The sequence below is a fragment of the Oncorhynchus masou genome, unplaced genomic scaffold, assembly GCF_036934945.1.
Source record: "Oncorhynchus masou masou isolate Uvic2021 unplaced genomic scaffold, UVic_Omas_1.1 unplaced_scaffold_2948, whole genome shotgun sequence".
NCBI lineage: Eukaryota > Metazoa > Chordata > Actinopteri > Salmoniformes > Salmonidae > Oncorhynchus > Oncorhynchus masou.
Genome location: NW_027009368.1, coordinates 18,395 through 42,830, shown reverse-complemented (window position 1 = coordinate 42,830; position 24,436 = coordinate 18,395). Strand labels below are relative to the sequence as shown.

The 24,436-nt window shown below is 42.9% G+C and overlaps 1 protein-coding gene and 3 long non-coding RNA genes across 4 annotated transcripts; all 4 read left to right on the top strand.

Moving 5' to 3' along the window:
• Positions 1–629: 629 nt before the first annotated feature.
• Positions 630–10,653, top strand: LOC135534047 (uncharacterized). The gene is made up of 3 exons (XR_010454624.1): positions 630–718; positions 1,784–1,881; positions 10,625–10,653. It is a non-coding gene; the product is annotated as an uncharacterized LOC135534047 (long non-coding RNA).
• A 6-nt stretch (positions 10,654–10,659) lies between these two features.
• LOC135534046 (uncharacterized) lies at positions 10,660–11,294 on the top strand. Its single transcript, XR_010454623.1, has 3 exons — positions 10,660–10,740; positions 11,049–11,133; positions 11,259–11,294. It is a non-coding gene; the product is annotated as an uncharacterized LOC135534046 (long non-coding RNA).
• Positions 11,295–11,304: 10 nt separating this feature from the next.
• Positions 11,305–18,330, top strand: LOC135534048 (protein NLRC3-like). Its single transcript, XM_064961193.1, has 2 exons — positions 11,305–11,482; positions 16,511–18,330. The coding sequence occupies exons 1-2, from the start codon at positions 11,305–11,307 to the stop codon at positions 18,328–18,330; spliced, it is 1,998 nt and encodes a 665-aa protein (XP_064817265.1).
• Positions 18,331–23,023: 4,693 nt separating this feature from the next.
• Positions 23,024–23,871, top strand: LOC135534049 (uncharacterized). The gene is made up of 3 exons (XR_010454625.1): positions 23,024–23,088; positions 23,353–23,399; positions 23,826–23,871. It is a non-coding gene; the product is annotated as an uncharacterized LOC135534049 (long non-coding RNA).
• The last annotated feature ends 565 nt before the right edge of the window (positions 23,872–24,436 follow it).

The window sequence follows — 24,436 nt, the reverse complement described above, 5'->3', positions numbered from 1 at the left end:
CATCATAATGATTCTACATGTTATAGTATGAACCTGGATCATCATAATGATTCTACATGTTATAGTATGAACCTGGATCCATCATAATGATTCTACATGTTATAGTATGAACCTGGATCATCATAATGATTCTACATGTTATAATATGAACCTGGATCATCATAATGATTCTACATGTTATAGTATGAACCTGGATCATCATAATGATTCTACATGTTATAGTATGAACCTGGATCATCATAATGATTCTACATGTTATAGTATGAACCTGGATCATCATAATGATTCTACATGTTATAGTACGAACCTGGATCCATCATAATGATTCTACATGTTATAGTATGAACCTGGATCATCATAATGATTCTTCATGTTATAGTATGAACCTGGATCATCATAATGATTCTACATGTTATAGTATGAACCTGGATCCATCATAATGATTCTACATGTTATAGTATGAACCTGGATCATCATAATGATTCTACATGTTATAATATGCCATAGCCTTTCCAGGCCAAAGGTTAAACTACTGTTATGTGTATGCTATTGTATGGTGTTGTGTCACTAGACTTTGACCAGATATTATTGCATCCAAAGATCAACTGTACATAGAACATAGATACAGAGACACTTGACATCAGGAAGGTGCTCTCTCAGCACAACGGAAAATATCTCAATAACTTGACATGTTCTGGTTGTGAATTCAGGCTACAAGGTAAGAATCTTCCCAGAGATTATTGTAAAGTGTGTAGGGACATTAAGTGTATGATATTGCCTTAGTATAGAGAATGACAGTTAAAATAGTCAAATCTAACAGTCCATTTCACCTGGGACATGTACGTGACAGTTCAATTGTACAAAATGGCTCTAACTAGGCTTAGACAAAAAATAAAAAAACATCTCGTATTACAGGATTCGTATATCGTTATTTTACCATTTGTAAAAATGTAAATGTATCATAGTTCTAAATCATCTGACAGAATATCAGAACATTTGTTGTTTTCAAAATGTCCATGATTTCCTGTTTCTTGTGTAATTTGGTATGAAACCACTGAACATACTTTTCTTAACATTGTTATTATGAATTAAATTATTTAGTAATAGCATAATAATAGCATACCTGTTGAACAAAGCAACACACTAGAATGAGTGAAAGTATTAATAGAGAAAGTGAGATACTATTATCAATAGTTTCTCTACATGTAGAAGAGGTGAAACATATCAGTCACGACTACATGTTCATGTGATGCATTAAATCACCTGACTGTTTGGATGTGTCTGTAAGTAAATGTTTTATTTCTAAGAGATAATGAATAAAAGAGAATCATTTAACATCAATAATTATTTGTCACTGTCTGTCACGACTTCTGCCGAAGTCGTTGCCTCTCCTTGTTCGGGCGGTGCTCGGCGTTCGACGTCACCGGTCTTCTAGCCATCATTGATCCATTTTTTCATTTTCCATTGGTTTTGTCTTGTCTTCCCACACACCTGTTTTCAATCCCATTCATTACCTGTTGTGTATTTAACCCTCTGTTTCCCCTCATGTCTTTGTTTTATTGTCAGTGTAGTTTTATGTTGTATAGGTGCGCGTCGGGTCCTCGTACCCATGTTTGTTTATGTATGTACATTTTAGTGTGAAGGAGCATGTTACGTGGACTTTATTAAAAGACTCCATTTTACACTCCGCTTGACTCTCCTGCGCCTGACTTCCCTGCCACTCTCCATACACATATGCCTGACACTGTGTTAACCACAACCAACATGTTGGATCTCTGTTTAGGGGTCAGTGCTGTGAAATGAGTTTCTCTGGGGAGAAAGAAGAGGGGTCCTTGCCTCTAAAATGAATCTCTCTGGGGAACATGTCACAAAGGCTAAGAGGTGAGATGACAATGTTGTTTAATAACATAAAGAGTTTATTTCAAAAACATATTTCTTACATTTGTCATTTCTTGTCAGAAATAATTTCTTATGAGAACTTCATGTGTCTGTAAGATTTTAAATGTTCTAAGAATTTAAATCATAGCTTTGTGTATGAATTTTTGTTTTGCAAAACGCTATATAGCTGGAATTAAATGTTTGTATCCTGTACATTTGAGTGTTATATGTGGGTTGTCTCACCAGTACACACACCTTGCCAGCATACACACACACACACACACACACATCTACAGTGGGGCAAGAAAGTATTGGGTCAGCCACAAATTGTGCAAGTTCTCCCACTTAAAAAGATGAGAGAGGCCTGTAATTTTCATCATAGGTACACTTCAACTATGACAGACAAAATGAGAAAAAATCTAATTTTTATGAATTTATTTGCAAATTATGGAAAAAATGAGTATTTGGTCACCTACAAACAAGCAAGATTTCTGGCTCTCACAGACCTGTAATAACTTTAAGAGGCTCCTCTGTCCTTCACTTTCGTTACCTGTATTAATGGCACCTGTTTGAACTTGTTATCAGTATAAAAGACACCTGTCCACAACCTCAAACAGTCACACTCCAAACTACACTATGGCCAAGACCAAAGAGCTGTCAAAGGACAACAGAAACAAAATTGTAGACATGCACCAGGCTGGGAAGACGTAATCTGCAATAGGTAAGCAGCTTCGTTTGAATAAATCAACTGTGGGAGCAATTATTAGGAAATGGAAGACATACAAGACCACTGATAATCTCCCTCGATCTGGGGCTCCGCAAGATCTCACCCTGTGGGGTCAAAATGATCACAAGAATGCTGAGCAAAAATCTCAGAACCACACGGGGGGGACCTAGTGAATGACCTGCAGAGAGCTGGGACCAAAGTAACAAAGCCTAGCACCAGCAACACTACGCCGCCAGGACTCAAATCCCTGCAGTGCCAGGCGTGTCCCCCTGCTTAGCCAGTCCTGTCCAGGCCCGTCTGAAGTTTGCGAAAGAGCATTTGGATGATCCAGAAGAAGATTGGGAGAATGTCATATGGTCAGATGAAACCAAAATATAACTTTTTTGGTTAAAACTCAACTCGTCGTGTTTGGAGGACAAAGAATGCTGAGTTGCATCCAAAGAACACCATACCTACTGTGAAGCATGGGGGTGGGAAACATCATGCTTTGGGGCTGTTTTTCTGCAAAGGGACCAGGACGACTGATCCGTGTAAAGGGAAAGAATGGGGCCATGTATCGTGAGATTTTGAGTGAAAACCTCCTTCCATCAGCAAGGGCATTGAAGATGAAACGTGGCTGGGTCTTTCAACATGACAATTATCCCAAACACACCGCCCGGGCAATGAAGGAGTGGCTTTGAAAGAAGCATTTCAAGGTCCTGGAGTGGCCTAGCCAGTCTCCAGATCTCAACCCCATAGAAAATCCTTTGGAGGGAGTTGAAAGTCAGTGTTGCCCAGCAACAGCCCCAAAACATCCCTGCTCTAGAGATCTGCATGGAGGAATGGTAGTTCTGGGTATCTGCCAGACTGAGAAAAACATAGATACTGTGTTAAAAGTCATCTAATGATTAACTAGGCTATTGAACATTTCATCAAGTGCTGTCGCAACAACCATCAAAGCGCCTTGATGAAACTGGCTCTCATGAGGACCGCCACAGGAAAGCAAGACCCAGAGTTACCTCTGCTGCAGAGGATAAGTTCATTATAGTTACCAGCCTCAGATTGCAGCCCAAATAAATGCTTCACAGAGTTCAAGTAACAGACGCATCTCAACATCAACTGTTCAGAGGAGACCACGTGAATCAGGCCTTCATGGTCGAGTTGCTGCAAAGAAACCACTACTAATGGACACCAATAAGAAGAAGTGACTTGCTTGGGCACAAACACGAGCAATGGATATTAGACCGGTGGAAATCTGTCCTTTGGTCTGATGAGTCCAAGTATTAGGTTTTTGGTTCCAACCGCCGTGTGTTTTTCAACAGGACAATGACCCAACACACCTCCAGGCTGTGTAAGGGCTATTTGACCAAAAAGGAGGGTGTTGGAGTGCTGCATCAGATGACCTGGCCTCCACAATCACCCGACCTCAACCAAATTGAGATGGTTTGGGATGAGTTGGACCACAGAGTGAACTAAAAGCAGCCAACAAGTGCTGCTTTTAGTTTTAGACTATTTGAAAAGCTTTCCAGGTGAAGCTGGTTGCGTAGCCGGCGCTACCCAAAACGCAGAAATAAAATATAAAACATTCATTACCTTTGACGAGATTCTTTGTTGGCACTCCTATATGTCCCATAAACATCACAATTGGGTCTTTTTAATTAAATCGGTCCATATATACCCAAATTGTCCATTTATGAACTACCGTGAAATCCATGGAAAATGCACGTTTCCACAGCGCAACGTGATCAAAAAAAGTTGCCTATAAACTTTGACAAAACACTTCAACCTACTTCTGTAATCCAAGTTTAGGTATTAGTAAACGTTAAACGATCAAATTGATCACGAGGCGATCTGCATTCAATAACTAGAAGTTTAGAAAACGAAGTGCAAATTCTACGTGACATCTTTTGGGTGCACATCTGAAGACCGGATGTGGTATTCAGTGATTCGACCAAGAATAAATGGGCCTGGAAATCACAACACTGGCGACATCGTGTGGAATCTGTAGGAATTGCAAACACAGTTCCATCATTTATGGAAAGCCATAGACAATACAAACACTGGCGGATTGATTTTTTCTTCTTCGATTTAGTGACCAGTTTTTCTTGCGATTTTGACAACGGAACATGTTCTGTTATAGTCACAGACACCATTGAACCAGTTCTAGAAACTTCAGAGTGTTTTCTATGCACACATACTAATCATATGCATATACTATATTCCTGCCATGAGTAGCAGGACGTTGAAATGTTGCGCGATTTTTAACAGAATGTTGAAAAAGTTATGAGGTGCTTAAACAAAAGAGGGTTAAGACACAAAGCGAGAGTGAAACACAGAGACCTACAGACATGACATTTACAGAGAGATTGAGCTGAGCTGTGCTCCAGAACAAACAAATGATGGGGTTTTTAAACCATGGGGAAGGAACTGTGATAGGTCAGGAAATAGGAGGAGGTGTGTCTTCTGATTGATGATTGATTGGGGAAAGCACTCATAAGAGTGCTTTCGCTGATTCAAAGCGCTCTTACAATCAGGGGACCACACAAATGATCTAGCCGGACTAAGCAAATCGGTTAATGGAGCAACTACCGCAGAGAAATTTTTACAGAAGCTACGGTAGTAGCCAACCATCCCTAAAAGCGGGGCGTAGCTCTCGTCTGGTGGTAGGTGCAGGGAATGCAGTTATAGCCAAGACCTTGGCATCAACAGGGCGCACCTGTCCATGCTTCTCAGAGGTATCACACAATCCATCCTCTTGATCAACACTCTTTGAACAGAACAGTGTTCGACAAATCTCTCTCATCACCCTCTTGTCGTGCCTGAGCACGAGTGACAGCACTAAGCGGGGAACACATGTGGATAACTCTGTGCCAGCTCATTCGAGAGAGAGTGGTCACTTTTATCCAATACTTCCAATACGGTTACTACATTTCCTCCGGCAATATCGTTACCCATTATAAAGGTCACACCTTTCACTGGCAACATAGGGCGTGGCCCCACTCTGAATATTCCACTGATTAACTCAGAGTGTACTTTCACAAAGTGCAATGGCACTGGGACAAAACCCATTTCAATACCCTGCACTAACACACTGGAACCACACTATGTATCGTCAGACAAGGGCAACACATCAGACAATATAAACGACTGCGCTGCACCAGTATCTAAGAATTTTAACCGGTCGTTGAGGCAGCCGTCATTCGTTAGGGACACAAACCCTCGAAAATGAATGGTTCATAACTGCGGTCGGGGACTGAGACTTTCAAACTACAGTTACCCTGAGGCACCTGTTTTGTTGCAGACCTCACAACCGTACGAATCAGAGCAACACCTGTTGGTGGCTTGGCACGAAGAGGCATCCCTTGTTTGCGTTTAAGCAGGAAGCAATCATTAATCATATGTCCTACTTTATGACAATAGAAACATGGACGCTCATTCTTCTGGCGTGCTTGACATACTACTGCTGGCCGACTAGGACTAAAGGTAGGAAACTCAGTGGCTCTACTCTCAGTTTGAGCCGAAAACACACTCTTGTGCGTCAACACAAACGCTTCTGCCAGGGAGGATACTTTCTGTTCGTTTAGGTAAACTACAATGCGTTCGGGTAAGCAATTTTTAAACTCTTCCAACAAGATTAACTCCCGGAGAGAGTTGAAATCAGTTACCTTACTAGCAGCATGCCATTTATCAAACAGATTTCCCTTGTCTCTAGCAAATTCCACATAAGTCTTACTAGAAGACTTTCTATGAGACCTAAATCTCTGTCGGTATGCCTCAGGCACAAGCTCATAGGCACGAAGAACAGTAGCTTTGACCACTTCATAATTCAAACTGTCCTCCAGAGGTAGCACTGACAAAACCGCTTGGGCTTTACCAGTTAATTTACACTGAAGTAATAGGCACCAAACCTCTTCAGGCCATTTCAATGCTACGGCTATACGCTCAAATACACAAAAATAGGAGTCAACCTCTGACTCTCTGAACAAAGAGTACTAAGGCAATCTGCCTACTAATGTCAAACGTGTTTGAGGACACAGCAGGTGAGGACGGCTCACAAACAGGCACAGTAGGACCGGAGGCTAGCCTTGCTGTCTCTGCCTCAAGTTCCATCTGGTGCATTTTGAACTCCAACTGCCTTTGTTCTCTGCCTGCCTCAATTTTACACATCTCCAACTGGAGAGTCTCTCGCCTAATTTGGGCTCTCTTCCACCTCCATTTGGAACTGTGCTAAACGGACATCCATCCTGGCATCACCATTTGACAGTGGGGAGAGTGTATCAAAATGGGACAATGTGGCTGGTGTTTTAGCCTCTCCCTCATTATCAGACACCAAGGGGCTTACAGGAGCAGCAACATCCGCTACAGGGGTAGTAGGCTCAGGCAGCGGTAACACAAGCACCTGCTCTTCCAACAATACATTTAATACTAGCCGTTTCACCTCCGCCTTAACTAAACTCTGCGGAATCGATACTGAATAATGGTCAGCCAAGGTCATTAAATCAACTCTACGACATTTGTCAAAACCTCCCACGAAGGGTTATCCAAAAAAGATTTCAAATCAAAAGTAGTCATTTTACACTACTTCACAAGTGCCAAAGAAAATAGCAAACTCTAATGCTACTTCAGCTATGACGCTCAACACTGAACTATACCACTACAACAATCTACATGAGCGGCATGGGTGTCAGTTATGACAGATCCCGGACGAGGCTCCACTTATGTTACGAATCCCTTTTGGCCCGACAGTCTAGGGGGGATGGTAATGAGACTCGTAACATAACTCATGCAAATTATTATTGTGACAAAGTAAAAGTGTGAACGAAATAACCACGACAACAGAAATCTACCGTCAAACTCTCAGGTTTATTTATAAACACACGGTAATGGGGGAGCAGGAAAAGGGGCTGAGCTGGACCCAAGGAAAGAAACAATAAGTATTCAAAAACACCCCTAAGCTAGACTAGCCTACTTTAACAACAGCTAACTAACTAACCAAAAATACAGTGGGTGGTCCGCCCAGTTCTAACTAGTGTATTTAACAAAGTTCACCTACGGGTAGTGTATGCCCATGGGCGACTTGTCTTGGTTTCCCCCTTTTCCCACCAGCAACAAACACAAACACCATAACCAAAAACAATACTCACAGGTGATGACAAAGTGCTATGAGGTGCTTAAACAAAAGAGAGGTTACGACACAAAGCGAGAGTGAAACACAGAGACCTACAGACATGAGCATTTACAGAGAGATTGAGCTGAGCTGAGCTCCAGAACAAACAAATGATGGGGTTTTTAAACCATGGGGAAGGAACTGTGATAGGTCAGGAAATAGGAGGAGGTGTGTCTTCTGATTGATGATTGATTGTTGACTGATTGGGGAGTGATGATTTTCACCTGAGAGGGGAGAAGGAGAGAAAGAAACACACACACAGGATAACTGTATCCAGTAACACAGATACTTTAGTTCCCAGAGGTCTTAACCTGCAGAAGGACTATAGTATGTTTAGTCCCCAGAGGTCTTAACCTGCAGAAGGACTGTAGTATGTTTAGTCCCCAGAGGTCTTAACCTACAGAAGGACTGTAGTATGTTTAGTCCCCAGAGGTCTTAACCTGCAGAAGGACTGTAGTATGTTTAGTCCCCAGAGGTCTTAACCTACAGAAGGACTGTAGTATGTTTAGTCCCCTCAGGTCTTAACCTACAGAAGGACTGTAGTATGTTTAGTCCCCAGAGGTCTTAACCTACAGAAGGACTGTAGTATGTTTAGTCCCCTCAGGTCTTAACCTACAGAAGGACTGTAGTATGTTTAGTCCCCAGAGGTCTTAACCTACAGAGGGACTATAGTGTGTTTAGTCCCCAGAGGTCTTAACCTACAGAAGGACTGTAGTGTGTTTAGTTCCCAGAGGTCTTAACCTACAGAAGGACTGTAGTATGTTTAGTCCCCTCAGGTCTTAACCTACAGAAGGACTGTAGTATGTTTAGTCCCCAGAGGTCTTAACCTACAGAAGGACTGTAGTGTGTTTTGTGAAGGGGCATAGTTTGGCTATTGGAGGCATTTGTACATCTTGTTCATTGATGAAAAACATTCACTAGCTCACTATTGTCCAAACCAGTTGTGTTAGACCTGTTGTTTATTCTATAGTAATGGTTTTAAATCAATTATATCTACTGCAGTTGAAATATGAACCATAACCCTTGTTCAGGTTCCATTACTGTATTTGACCAATAGATGGAGATAATGACCACAGTTGCCCTCACCCTGATGCCCAGCCTGAATTCTGTCACACCCTTTCTCTTCACCAGCTGAAGAGAGTTTCTCCCCATGCCCTACATGATCTATAGGTTTGAAATAGGCTTATAGCTACCTACTGTTTAATGCAGTGTTCTCAGTTTGTATTTTAAGCATATTTCTTAAACTTGTTTGTATCAAATGCAAAGACATTGGCAGCATTGTTCTGAAGATATCTGACAGGCAGATAAACCATGTGATTCTATTTTAAATTTAACTCAGCAAGTCAGTTAAGAACAAATTCTTATTTTCAACGCCAGCCTAGGAACAGTGGGTTAACTGCCTTGTTCAGGGGCAGAACGACAGATTTGTACCTTGTCAGCTCGGGGATTTGAACTTGCAACCTTTTGGTTACTAGTCCAACGCTCTAATCACAAGGCTACCCTGCCGCCCCAATGTTTAACGGAGATCTTCTGTGTGTAAAGTGACGGAAGGGCAAAAAAGCATCTAACGACTCACTGAGCTGTTCTACGAGTGGTCTGAGGCAGGCGTTAGATTATGAGGGTTTTCAACAGCATCATTAATAACGATGGTTTGGGGAAACAGCTCTGTTACAAATGCCCTGTGGGTGATTGTTATCAGCACCTCACAACCCCAAAACTGCACTCTCCACTCTCCACCCCCATGACTGGAGCCTGAGAGTCTAGGGGGAACCATAAACCATCCTCAGCTCTCCCTGAACAGTGTGTTTTGACTGCTTTATACTCCTCTAACTGGGGGGCAGAGTCAGAGAGTAACAAACCAGTAAAATAAGTAGAGGAGGAGTCGCTCTCTTTCAAGCTCTGAGATTTAATGATGGTCCTACGAAGGTTTGAACAATGAACTTAGCCTAAAGATGATTTTGGGAAACCAGGCCCTGGATAAGAACATCTGCTGAATGACTAAAGTGTGAAATGTAAATGTTTACAAACAGATCTCATAATAATTTCTTGAGAAATATTTATATATATATATATATTGATTTCACAAGTGTATCATTTATACAGTTCTTTATAGAAAAATGTAGTTCTGAGACTGAGGCAGATATATATTATTACTGTGTAAAACCTAGCAGTACTACTGATTTCTCTGAGAGTGAGGCAGATATATATTATTACTGTGTAAAACCTGGCAGTACTACTGATTTCTCTGAGAGTGAGGCAGATATATATTATTACTGTGTAAAACCTGGCAGTACTACTGATTTCTCTGAGAGTGAGGCAGATATATATTATTACTGTGTAAAACCTGGCAGTACTACTGATTTCTCTGAGACTGAGGCTGATATATATTATTACTGTGTAAAACCTGGCAGTACTACTGATTTCTCTGAGAGTGGGGCAGATATATATTATTACTGTGTAAAACCTGGCAGTACTACTGATTTCTCTGAGACTGAGGCAGATATATATTATTACTGTGTAAAACCTAGCAGTACTACTGATTTCTCTGAGAGTGAGGCAGATATATATTATTACTGTGTAAAACCTGGCAGTACTACTGATTTCTCTGAGAGTGAGGCAGATACATAGTATTTTGCATACAAAAACAGGATTATTTGTCTCTGAAATGAAACCATCAGATGATAGAATTTAAACAAACACGTCTGTCATTGAACCATGCTATATTTTGATCGTTAAAAAACAAACAATAAAAGCTAATTTACCAACATTTCTGAAAGTGGATATAGCATTTTTGAAATTAAACTTTTCTCATGTTTCCCTATCTGAGCTCAGAGTAGACGAGAGATGTAATGTTGGTCTCTGTTGTGTTGAAGCCCAATCAAGCAGGAGAGACCAGCCTCCCTGTGCCCAGCTGTCTGTCCATGAAGAGTGACCAGTCTATGGATCCACCTAGAAACTTCAGAGAGGGAGACTTTTCTATTGAACAAAGGTAAGAAGAACTCATGGTTCATGGTCTGTGAGTTCAACAACACTGTCTCTGAGTTCAACAACACTGTCTCTAGTCATTTCTCCTCTCCCATTTCTCCTCCCATGTTCCCATTTATTTTTGGTGTTTTCATAATCCACAGGATAATCCTTTTTCAATTTTCATAGTCCTAAAACAATATTAAACAAACAAAAAACATGACCTGTGTGTGTGTGTGTGTGTGTGTGTGTGTGTGTGTGTGTGTGTGTGTGTGTGTGTGTGTGTGTGTGTGTGTGTGTGTGTGTGTGTGTGTCCTCATGTTTTGTCCACAGAAACCAACAGGAGAGATCAGAGTCAGAGATTCTCAGTGGTCAGTCTTCCCAGAGTCATCAAACAGACCTGGCCCCTATATTCAGTGTATGTGGTCCTGTTATGTACATTTGTTTTTGTTTACCTCAGTAAAGTTGATCTGCCAATCATTCATTTGTGTGTTAATGAGAAAGCATTTATCTTGCTTAACTTATTTACTTAACCTATTTCAGTTGCTTGAAGAAAATATTATCACATTTGTGAAGAACAGAGCTGAAGATGTTCAAGAGGATTCTGAGTCCAGAACTCCCACAAGGCTTTGAGAGTCAGAAGCAGGAAGTGGTGGACGCTGAAGATGAGAAGCAGGAGAGCAGTGCCAGAGAGGGGGCTCTGAAGATCACACTGCACATCCTGAGGAAAATGAACCAGAAGGAGCTTGCTGACACACTGGAGAAAAGTAAGAGCTGTCTGCCTCATGTTGAATGCTGTTTTATAACAAACATTTAAAAGTGGAAACTAAAGTACAGCTAAAGTAGTCGTGTAACACAATGACATTGTAGAAGCCTTAACACAACACCCAGTGAACTCATCAAGTAGCAGCAGGGATGTGTTGTGTTGATTAATTTAGACAGAGATAGAGACACATGAAGAGAGAGAGAGACAGAGGAGAAAGAAAGAGAGACAGAGAGAGATGGGAGAGAGACCGACAGAGACAAGAATCTGAAGTCAAATGTCTGCTGTTTGCTGATGATCTGGTGCTTCTGTCACCAACCAAAGGAGGGCCTACAGCAGCACCTAGATCTTATGCACAGATTCTGTCAGACCTGGGCCCTGACAGTAAATCTCAGTAAGACCAAAATAATGGTGTTCCAAAAAAGGTCCAGTCACCAGGACCACAAATACAAATTCCATCTCGACACTGTTGCCCTAGAGCACACAAAAAACTATACATACCTTGGCCTAAACATCAGCGCCACAGGTAACTTCCACAAAGCTGTGAACGATCTGAGAGACAAGGCAAGAAGGGCATTCTATGCCATCAAAAGGAACATAAATTTCAACATACCAATTAGGATTTGGCTAAAAATACTTGAATCAGTCATAGAGCCCATTGCCCTTTATGGTTGTGAGGTCTGGGGTCCGCTCACCAACCAAGACTTTACAAAATGGGACAAACACCAAATTGAGACTCTGCACGCAGAATTCTGCAAAAATATCCTCAGTGTACAACGTAGAACACCAAATAATGCATGCAGAGCAGAATTAGGCCGATACCCACTAATGATCAAAATCCAGAAAAGAGCTGTTAAATTCTATAACCACCTAAAAGGAAGCGATTCCCAAACCTTCCACAACAAAGCCATCACCTACAGAGAGATGAACCTGTAGAAGAGTCCCTAAGCAAGCTGGTCCTGGGGCTCTGTTCACAAACACACCCTACAGAGCCCCATGACAGCAGCACAATTAGACCCAACCAAATCATGAGAAAACAAAAAGATAATTACTTGACACATTGGAAAGAATTAACAAAAAAACAGAGCAAACTAGAATGCTATTTGGCCCTACACAGAGAGTACACAGCGGCAGGATACCTGACCACTGTGACTGACCCAAAATTAAGGAAAGCTTTGACTATGTACAGACTCAGCGAGCATAGCCTTGCTATTGAGAAAGGCCGCCGTAGGCAGACATGGCTCTCAAGAGAAGACAGGCTATGTGCTCACTGCCCACAAAATGAGGTGGAAACTGAGCTGCACTTCCTAACCTCCTGCCCAATGTATGACCATATTAGAGAGACATATTTCCTCAGATTACTCAGATCCACAAAGAATTCGAAAACAAATCCAATTTTGATAAACTCCCATATCTACTGGGTGAAATTCCACAGTGTGCCATCAGAGCAGCAAGATTTGGGACCTGTTGCCACGAGAAAAGGGCAACCAGTGAGGAACAAACACCATTGTAAATACAACCCATATCTATGCTTATTTATTTTATCTTGTGTCCTTTACCATTTGTACCTTGTAAAAACACTGTATATATATATATATATAATATGACATTTGTAATGTCTTTATTGTTTTGAAACTTCTGTATGTGTGATGTCTACTGTTAATTTGTATTGTTTACCTTACTTGCTTTGGCAATGTTAACACATGTTTCCCATGCCAATAAAGCCCCTTGAATTGAATTGAATTGAATAGAGAGACAGACAGAGACAGAGAGAGAGAGGGACAGACAGAGACAGAGAAGAGAGAGACAGACAGTGACAGAGAGAGAGAGACAGACAGTGACAGAGAAGAGAGAGACAGAGACAGCGACAGAGAAGAGAGAGACAGAGAGAGAGACGAGAGAGAGAGAGAGAGAGACAGAGACAGAGAGAAACCGAGACAGAGAGAGAGAGAGAGAGAGAGAGAGAGAGAGACAGAGAAGAGAGAGACAGAGAAAGAGAGAGAGAGAGACAGAGAAGTGAGAGACAGAGAAGTGAGAGACAGAGAGAAGAGAGAGACAGAGAAGAGAGAGAGAGAGCAGAGAAGAGAGAAACCGAGACAGAACGAGAGACGAGACGAGAAGAGAGAGACAGAGACCGAGAAGAGAGAGACAGAGAGAGAGAGACAGAGAAGAGAGAGACAGAGAGAGAGAGAGACAGAGACAGAGAAGAGAGAGACCGAGAGAGAGCAGAGAGAGACAGAGAAGAGAGAGACAGAGAAGAGAGGCGAGAAGAGAGACAGAGAAGAGAGACAGAGAAGAGAGACAGAGAAGAGAGCAGAGAAGAGAGACAGAGAAAGAGAGAGACCGAGACAGAGAGAGAGAGACCGAGACAGAGAGAGAGAGACTGAGACAGAGAAGAGAGAGACCGAGACAGAAGAGAGAGAGACAAGAGAGAGAGAGAGACAGAGAGAGAGAGAGAGAGAGAGAGAGAGAGAGAGAGAGAGAGAGAGAGAGAGAGAGAGACAGACAGAGAGAGACAGAGAGACAGGGGGCTAAGGCCGAGAGAATAGAGCCAGGAATAAGAGAGAGAGAGACAGACAGGGGACAGAGAAGACAGACAGACAGAGAGAAAGAGGGCAGAGAAGAGAGAGACAGAAGAGACAGACAGAAGACAGAGAGAGACAGAGAGAGACAGACCAAGAGACAGAGAGAGAGAGAGAGAGAGAGAGAGAGAGAGAGAGAGACAGAGAAGAGAGAGACAGAGAAGAGAGAGACAGAGACAGAGAGAGAGAGGCCGAGGAAGAGAGAGACCGAGAAGAGAGAGACCGAGACAGAGAGAGAGAGACCGAGACGAGAAGAGAGAGACCGAGACAGAGACGAGAGAACAGAGAAGAGAGAGACAGAGAAGAGAGAGAGACAGAGAGAGAGACAGAGAGAGACAGAGAGAGAGACAGAGAAGAGAGAGACAGACCAAGACAGAGAAGAGAGAGAGACAGAGACAGAGAAGACAGAGACAGACAGAGACAGAGAAGACAGACAGAGAAGAGAGAGACGAGAGACAGAGAAGAGAGAGACCAAGACAGAGAGAGAGAGACCGAGAAGAGAGAGACCGAGGAAGAGAGAGACCGAGACAGAGAGAGAGAGGCCGAGACAGAGAAGAGAGAGACAGAGAAGAGAGAGACAGAGAAGAGAGAGACCGAGACAGAGAAGAGAGAGGCCGAGAAGAGAGAGACCGAGAAGAGAGAGACCGAGACAGAGAAGAGAGAGACCGAGACAGAGAGAGAGGCCGAGACAGAGAAGAGAGAGACAGAGAAGAGAGAGACAGAGAAAGAGAGACAGAGAAGAGAGAGACAGAGAAGAGAGAGACAGAGACAGAGAAGAGAGAGACAGAGAAGAGAGAGACAGAGACAGAGAGAGAGAGAGACAGAGAAGAGAGAGACAGAGACAGAGACAGAGAGAGACAGAGACAGAGAAGAGAGAGGACCGAGACAGAGAAGAGAGAGCCAGAGAACGACTGAGAGACAGAGAAAGAGAGAGACAGAGATGAGAGAGACAGAGAAGAGAGACAGAGAAGAGAGACAGAGAAAGAGAGACAGAGAAGAGAGACAGGGAAGAGAGAGACCGAGACAGAACGATGAGAGACCGAGACAGAGAGAGAGAGAGGACTGAGACAGAGAAGAGAGAGACCGAGAGAACGATGAGAGACAAGAAGAGAGAGACAGAGAGGATGAGGACGGAGAAGAGAGAGACCGAGACGAGAAGACTGAGAGACAGACCAAGACAGAGAAGAGAGAGATGAGAGGGACAGAGAAGACAGAGACAGACAGAGACAGAGAAGACAGACAGAGAAGAGAGAGACAGAGACAGAGAAGAGAGAGACCGAGAGAGAGAGACCGAGAAGAGAGAGACCGAGAGAGAAGAGAGAGACCGAGACAGAGAGAGAGAGGCCGAGACAGAGAAGAGAGAGACAGAGAGAGAGAGAGACCGAGACAGAGAAGAGAGAGGCCGAGAAGAGAGAGACCGAGAGAGAGAGACCGAGACAGAGAGAGAGAGACCGAGACAGAGAAGAGAGAGACGAGACAGAGAAGAGAGAGACAGAGAAGAGAGAGACGAGAGAAGAGAGAGACAGAGAGGAGAGAGACGAGAAGAGAGAGACCGAGACAGAGAAGAGAGAGACAGACCAAGACAGAGAGAGAGAGAGACAGAGAAGACAGAGACAGACAGAGACAGAGAAGAAAGACAGAGAAGAGAGAGACAGAGACAGAGAGAGAGAGACCAAGACAGAGAGAGAGAGACCGAGAAGAGAGAGACCGAGAAGAGAGAGACCGAGACAGAGAAGAGAGAGACCGAGACAGAGAGAGAGAGAGAGACAGAGAGAGAGAGACCGAGACAGAGAAGAGAGAGCCGAGAAGAGAGAGACCGAGAAGAGAGAGACCGAGACAGAGAAGAGAGAGACCGAGACAGAGAAGAGAGAGGCCGAGACAGAGAAGAGAGAGACAGAGAAGAGAGACAGAGAAGAGAGAGACAGAGAAGAGAGAGACAGAGAAGAGAGAGACAGAGACAGAGAAGAGAGAGACAGAGAGAGAGAGACAGAGACAGAGAAGAGAGAGACCGAGACAGAGAAGAGAGAGACCGAGACAGAGAAGAGAGAGACCGAGACAGAGAAGAGAGAGTCGGAGACAGAGAGAGAGAGTCCGAGACAGAGAAGGGAGAGACCGAGACAGAGAAGAGAGAAACAGAGAGAGACAGAGACACACAGAGACAGAGAAGAGAGAGACAGAGAGAGACAGAAGAGAGAGACAGAGAGAGACAGAGACACACAGAGACAGAGAAGAGAGAGACAGAGGCAGAGACAGACAGAGACAGAGACAGAGAAGGGAGAGACATAGAGAGACAGAGACAGACAGAGAGAGAGAGAGAGAGAGAGAGAGAGAGAGATACACAGGTGGTTAAGAGAATACATTAATGTAGAACTGTATACCACATTCCTACAATACTGTAGGCAATAAAACATACATAATATTAATATCCTCTGTGTTATTTCTTCATTCAGATGAGCTTGCGGTGATTTGCCAACGTGAACTCAAATCTAATCTAAAGAAGAAGTTTCAATGTGTATTTGAGGGGATCGCTAAACAAGGAAACCCAACACTTCTCAATAAGATCTACACAGAGCTCTACATCACAGAGGGTGGAACAGGAGAGGTCAATAATGAACATGAGCTGAGACAGATTGAGACAACAACCAGGAAACAAGCAAGACCAGAGACTGCAATCAAATGTAACGATATCTTCAAACCCTTAACTGGACAAGACAAACCTATCAGAACTGTGCTGACAAAGGGAGTCGCTGGCATTGGAAAAACAGTCTCTGTGCAGAAGTTCATTCTGGACTGGACTGAAGGAAAAGCAAATCAGGATGTCCAATTTGTATTTTCATTCCCTTTTCGGGAGCTGAATTTGATGAAATGGGAAGAACACACTTTGATTGAACTTCTAAATCATTTCTCAATAGAAACCAGAAAATCAAGAATCTCCAACTACGACAAGTACAAAGTTCTGTTCATCTTTGATGGTCTGGATGAGTGCCGACTGCCCCTAGACTTCCAGAAGAACAAGATCTGTTGTGACGTCACCAAGTCAACCTCAGTGGATGTTCTGCTGACAAATCTCATCAAGGGAAATCTCCTTCCCTCTGCTCTCCTCTGGATAACTGCACGACCTGCAGCAGCCAATCAGATCCCTTCAGGGTGTGTTGACCAGGTGACAGAGATACGAGGGTTCAATGACCCACAGAAGGAGGAGTACTTCAGGAAGAGATTCAGTGATGAGGACCTGGCCAGCAGAATCATCTCACACATAAAGACATCAAGGAGCCTCCACATCATGTGCCACATTCCAGTCTTTTGTTGGATTTCTGCAACAGTCCTTGAACACATACTGAAACATAAGAGAGAAGAGGTGCCAAAGACTCTGACTGAGATGTACACACACCTTGTGGTGTTTCATACCAAACAGAAGAATGAAAAGTATCTTGGGAAAGAAGTGACAGGTCCTCCCCTCAGTAAAGAGAGCATTCTGTCACTGGGAAAACTGGCTTTTCAACAGCTTGTGAAGGGCAATCTGATTTTCTATGAAGGAGACCTGAAAGAGGCTGGCATTGATGTCAAGGAAGCCTCAGTGTACTCAGGATTGTGCACACAGATCTTGAAAGAGGAACGTGGTCTGTACCAGGACAAGGTGTACTGCTTCGTGCATCTGAGCATTCAGGAGTTTCTGGCTGCTGTATATGTGTTCCTCTCATTCATCAACAATAATGAAGATTTAATGGCGAATCCTCAATCAACGTCTAGGAACTTTTCTTTGTTGATCAGACACAAGAGTAAAGCTACTGTCTACAAGAGTGCTGTTGATAAAGCCTTACAAAGTGAGACAGGAAACCTGGACCTTTTCCTCCGCTTCCTTCTGGGCCTCTCACTGGAGTCCAATCAGAAGCACTTACGAGGTCTACTGACAAAGACAAGAAGCAGCTCACAGAGCCACGAAGAAACAGTCAAGTACATCAAGGAGAAGATCAGGGAGAATCCCTCTCCAGAGAGGTGCATCAATCTGTTCCACTGTCTGAATGAACTGAATGACCGTTCTCTAGTGGAGGAGATCCAAAGCTACCTGAGATCAGGAAGTCTGTCAGAAGCCAAACTCTCACCTGCACAGTGGTCAGCTCTGGTCTTTGTGTTGCTGACTTCAGAAAAGGAGCTGGATGTGTTTGACCTGAAGAAATACTCCAGATCAGAGGAAGGTCTTCTGAGGCTGCTGCCAGTAGGTAAAGCCTCAGAGCTGCTCTGTATGAAGTACATCAAGAAATACATTTAAGTGCTAATGGTCTGGAAGAACTATTCAGTTTTAGAGAAAAAAATGTATTACTGAATAACACATTGAATGAGTGCATTGCTGTTCATATTTGTATAACAATATGACCACAATATGACCAATGACATTAGTATAACAATATTCTAGGAGGCGGAAGATGAATCTATATGTTGTTTTGAGAGAATAAACCAAAATGCATCTACCATTGTCCTTCTACACTGCTGGTGTTAAATGAACAGTGTTTTGTGAAATCATGATGATCTCTCTGTCAGACTGTCAGGCTGTGGAGTCACAGAAGGAGAGAGCTGTGCTTCTCTGGTCTCAGCTCTGAGGTCAAACCCCTCACTCCTGAGAGAGCTGGACCTGAGTAACAATGACCTGAAGGATTCAGGAGTGAAGCTGCTCTCTACTGGACTGGGGAATCCCCATGTAAACTGGAGACTCTGAGGTCAGTATTCTTGTTGTTTCTCAACAAGTGAGAACTGTTCACCAGATCACATGTGTTTACCAGGCACATAGTCCACATCATATGTGTTTGGACAGTGAAGCTTCAGTTTTGAATTTGGGCTATGCTCAGCATTTTGGATTTGAGATTGCATGTTTCAGGTAAAGAAGGTCACCTTTAATTTGATGTTAATGGTGAGAGTTTGGCATGTTTTGTTGTTCACTGTAACTATCTCACTAATTGTTATTCATGATTCATTCATGATCTTTCTTAATCATGGCATCATCAGGATTAATTTAATAATAGTAACAATTACTATTGTGCAAAACATAACCAAAAAGCACAACCAAATCAAGCTTGATGTATTCATTGTGTGCAAGGAACATGGAACTAAATACAAATCTTTTGACTATTTTAATATAATTAGATTGGTCAGAATACTGATGACTTCTTCAACTGGGGGGACTAAATACGTAAAGGGCATTAAATACATTTCCAAAGGGTGAAACAGATATGTATGAAAACGACACTCAAATAAAAGGTGACATTATATACTGTCACCTCTGTAACTCAATTGGACCTGTTAGTGTCCAGTGTGTGTATTTGTGAGTGTCTGTGTGTGTGTGTGTGTGTGTGTGTGTGTGTGTGTGTGTGTGTGTGTGTGTGTGTGTGTGTGTGTGTGTGTGTGTGTGTGTGTGTGTGTGTGTGTGTGTGTGTGTGTGAGAGAGAGAGAGAGAGAGAGAGTGTCCGCTGGGTATGCACACGCACACACTGGACATAAACACACACACTGGATACACACACACTGGGTACACACACACTGGACACACACAAAAACACTGGACACACACACACACACACACACTGGACACACACACACACACTCACTCACTGGACAAACTCCACATACCCCAGACACAAACACACACACACACTGTACACACACTTCACACGCACAAACCACTGGACACACACACACTGGACACATACACACCAGACACATACACACACCAGACACATACACACTAGACACAAAAAACACACTGAAAACACACACACACAGTGGACACACACACACACAAACACTGGACACACACACACACACTAGAAACACACTGGACACACACACTGGACACACATACTGGACACACACCCACACACTCACGCGCTGGACACAGACACACTCACGCCCTGGACACACACACACACACACGTACTGAACACACACACACACACACATACACTAGACACATAAACACATTGAAAAAACCACACACACAGAGGACACAGAAACACACACAGGACACACAAACACAAAACACTGGAAACATACACACTGGACACACACACACTGGACACACACACACACACTGCACACACACACAGACATTACCCTACCAAAAAAACTGGACACACGCAAACAACACACACACACACACACACACACACACACACACACACACACACTGGACACACACACCCTGGACACACAATCACACACACACTGGACACACACACACACACTAAACACACAAACAATGGACACACACTGGATACAAACTGGATACAAACTGGACACGCAATGGACATTGGACACACACACACACATTGGACACACACAGACTGGACAAACACTGGACACACACACACACTGGACACTCACACACACTGGACACACACTCACAAGACACAACCACAAAGCACACACACTGGACACACACACTGGACACACACACACACACACACACTCGACAGACACAAACACACACACACACACACACACACACACTGCAATACTTCAAATAGTTTGGAACCAAATACTAAACTTTTTACTACTTGAATACACTTTAAGTTAATTGGTCAGAATACGTATGACTTCTTCAAATGGGGGGACTAGACACATGAAGTGCTTCATTTCTCAACGGTGAAAAAAAAAAAGGTGACATTTTCATTTGATTTATTCCACCTTTATTGAACCAGGTAGGCTAGAACAAGCTCTCATTGCATCTGCGACATGGCCAAGATAAAGCATAGCAGTTCAACACATACAACAACACAGAGTTACACATGGAATAAACAAAACATAGTCAATAATACAGTAGAACAAAAGAAAACTAAAAGTCTATATACAGTGAGTGCAAATGAGGTAAGTTTACGGAAATGAATAGGCCATGGTGGCGAAGTCATTACAATATAGCAATTAAACACTGGGATGGTAGATGTGCAGAAGATGAATGTGCAAGTAGAGATACTGGGGTGCAAAGGAGCAAGATAAATAAATAAATACAGTATGGGGATGAGGGAGGTGGGCTGAACACAGATGGGCTATGTACAGGTGCAGTGATCTGTGACTGCTCTGACAGCTGGTGCTTAATTGATGCTCTGGGGGCGCTGTTCATTTTGGATGAAAAACGTTCCCGTTTTAAACAAGATATTTTGTCACGCGAAAAGATGCTCGACTATGCATATAATTGATAGCTTTCGAAAAACACTCTGTGATGTCCAGAACTACCAAGATATTTTCTGTGCGTGCCCTAGAACGTGAGCTTCAGGCAAAACCAAGATGAGACGGCATCCAGGAAATAGGCAGGATTTTGGTACTCTGTTTTCCGTGTCTCCTTATATGGCTGTGAATGCGAGAGGAATGAGCCTGCCCTTTCTGTCGTTTCCCCAAGGTGTCTGCAGCATTGTGACGTATTTGTAGGCAGATCATTGGAAGATTGACCATAAGAGACCACATTTACCAGGTGTCCGCCCGGTGTCCTGCGCCGAAATTGGTGCGCAAAAGCCAGCTGCCAGTATTTTTCCATGGGATACAGAGAGGAAAGCAAGCTTCCACGAACTGCATATCAATGAAGAGATATGTGAAAAAACACCTTGAGGATTGATTCCAAACAACGTTTGCCATGTTTCGGTCGATATTATGTAGTTAATTCGGAAAAAGTTTTACGTTGTAGGTGACTGAATTTTCGGTTCGTTTCGGTAGCCAGACGCAATGTAGAAAACGGAACGATTTCTCCTACACACAGACGCTTTCAGGAAAAACTGCGCATTTGGTATGTAACTGAGAGTCTCCTCATTGAAAACATCAGAAGCTCTTCAAAGGTAAATGATTTTATTTATTTGGTTATCTGGTTTTTGTGAAAATGTTGCGTGCTAAATGCTACTCAAAATGCTATGCTAGCTTTGCATACTCTCACACAAATTAGTCAATTTCTATGGTTCAAAAGCATATTTTGAAAATCTGAGATGACAGTGTTGTTAAGAAAAGGCTAAGCTTGAGAGCAGACGCATTATTTTCATTTTATTTGCGATTTTCAGAAATCGTTAACGTTGCGTTATGCTAATGAGCCTGAGGCTTTAGTCACGATCCCGGATCCGGGATGGGGAGTTCCAAGAGGTTAAAGCTAGTGAGGGAGGTAAGAGTCGACAGCTTCAGAGATGTTTGCAGTTCGTTCCAGTCATTGGCAGCAGAGAACTGGAAGGAAAGATGACCAAGATATACCTGCTGGAGCGCGTGCTATGAGTGAGTGCTGCTATGGTGACCAGTGAGCTGAGATAAGGGGGAATTTACCTCACCAGAGACTTGTAGATGACCTGGAGCCAGAGAGTTTGGTGATGAGTATGAAGCGAGGCCAGCCAACGAGAGCGTACAGGTCGCAGTGGTGGGTAGTATATGGGGCTTTGGTGACAAAACGGATGGCACTGTGATAGACTACATCCAGTTTGTTGAGTAGAGTATATAGTGGTGGAAGCTTTTTTATAGATGACATCACCGAAGTAGAGGATCGGTAGGATGGTCAGTTTTACGGGGGTAAGTTTGGCAGAATGAAACATTTGATCTAAAATGCTTGAAAATAGAGGCATATTAAAATGTTAGCTTCACTGTCAAAACAGATATGGGACTGCATACTAAATACAATCTAAATCTGATACCTTTTTATACTGGTCTGATCAGTCTACTCAAATATTTGTGCTTTATATTTTTCTCCCTATAATTTCTGATAATGATGCATTAATTTATTAATAGATATGGCAGGTTTCAGGACACTGACATATCTGAATATGTTGAAAAATATACTGCCACTATTTTCACCACTAAAGAATAGCAGTGTGATTTTTTAATGATTGTACTCTTTGCAGGCTTTCACGCTGTCTAGTCACAGAGGAGAGGCTGTGCTTCTCTAGTCTCAGCTCTGAAGTCAAACCCCTCACCTGAGAGAGCTGGACCTGAGCTACCAATCACCAGGAGACTCAGGAGTCAGACTGCTCTCTGCTGGACTGGAGGATCCACACTGCAGACTAGAGAAACTCAAGTATGTAAGAGGGTTTATGTCAATGTTCATATCAGACATGTTTGAGTTATCAGTCTAGTTAAGACAAACATTCTTATCATAGTGTGTGTGTGTGTGTGTGTGTGTGTGTGTGTGTGTGTGTGTGTGTGTGTGTGTGTGTGTGTGTGTGTGTGTGTGTGTGTGTGTGTGTGTGTGTGTGTGTGTGTGTGTGTGTGTGTGTGTGTGTGTGTGTGTGTTCAACGTGTATCCCTCAATGACTGTCTGTTCTTCTGCTTACTGCTACAGTGTGGAACATGGTGGAGAGTACACAATGAAACCTGGGCTTAGAAAATGTGAGTGTTGACTTCTGTGAAGAATATGACTAAGAATAAGTCTTAATTCAAGTTAAGTCAAAAGACCCACCATCATTAATTACTTGGTCATATTACATTTTAAGTTGTAGTTCTATAGAAGCTGAAATCAGGGATAATAAAAGTTTAGAAATAATTGCTTTGACAATGTGTGTGTCTGTGTGTGGCGTGTTTGTGATCGATGTTACATTTGAAATGTGTGTGTGTGTGTGTAATTAGTAATGGGAATAAGTGTGTTTTATATTACCATACAGTATAACAGTTGATCATTCAACAAGTCTCAAGTTACCTTAACTTCTCTGTTGATGTTCTAGAAACATCTACATTAAATTCATTTGTGAAAAGTGAATTAACATTCCAATGTGAATGATAATGATTTCTAATATTGTGTCTGGTTTCATCCATCAGATGCCTGTGATCTCACACTGGACCCAAACACAGTAAACAGAAACCCTCTCTCTGTCTGAGGGGAGAACAGAAAGGTGACATGGAGGAGGAGGAGCAGCCGTATCCTGATCACCCAGAGATTTGAGGACTGGGAACAGGTGTTGTGTAGAAGGGAGGTCTGACTGGGCGCTGTTACTGGGAGGTAGAGTGGAGTGGGAGAGGGGTTGATATAGGAGTGACATATAAAGGAATCAACAGGAAAGGAAGCAGTTATAACTCTGTCTTTGGATACAATGACAAGTCTGGAATCTGCAATGCTCTGACAAGAGTTACTGTGCCTTACACGATGAGGATACCCTATACGAAACATATATCAGGGTCATAGGCGTCCTGTCCTCCAGCTTCCACAGAGCAGGAGTGTATCTGGACTGGCCAGCCGGCACTCTGTCCTTCTACTTTGTCTCCTCTGACACACTGACCCACCTGCACATTCAACACCACATTTACTGAGCCCCTCTATCCAGGGTTTAGGGTTTGGTATGATGTTAACTCCTCAGTGTCCCTGTGCAAGGTGGTCACTGTGGCATCGTGTTTCACTCTAATCATGTGTTTTTATGTTTGATCAGAATATG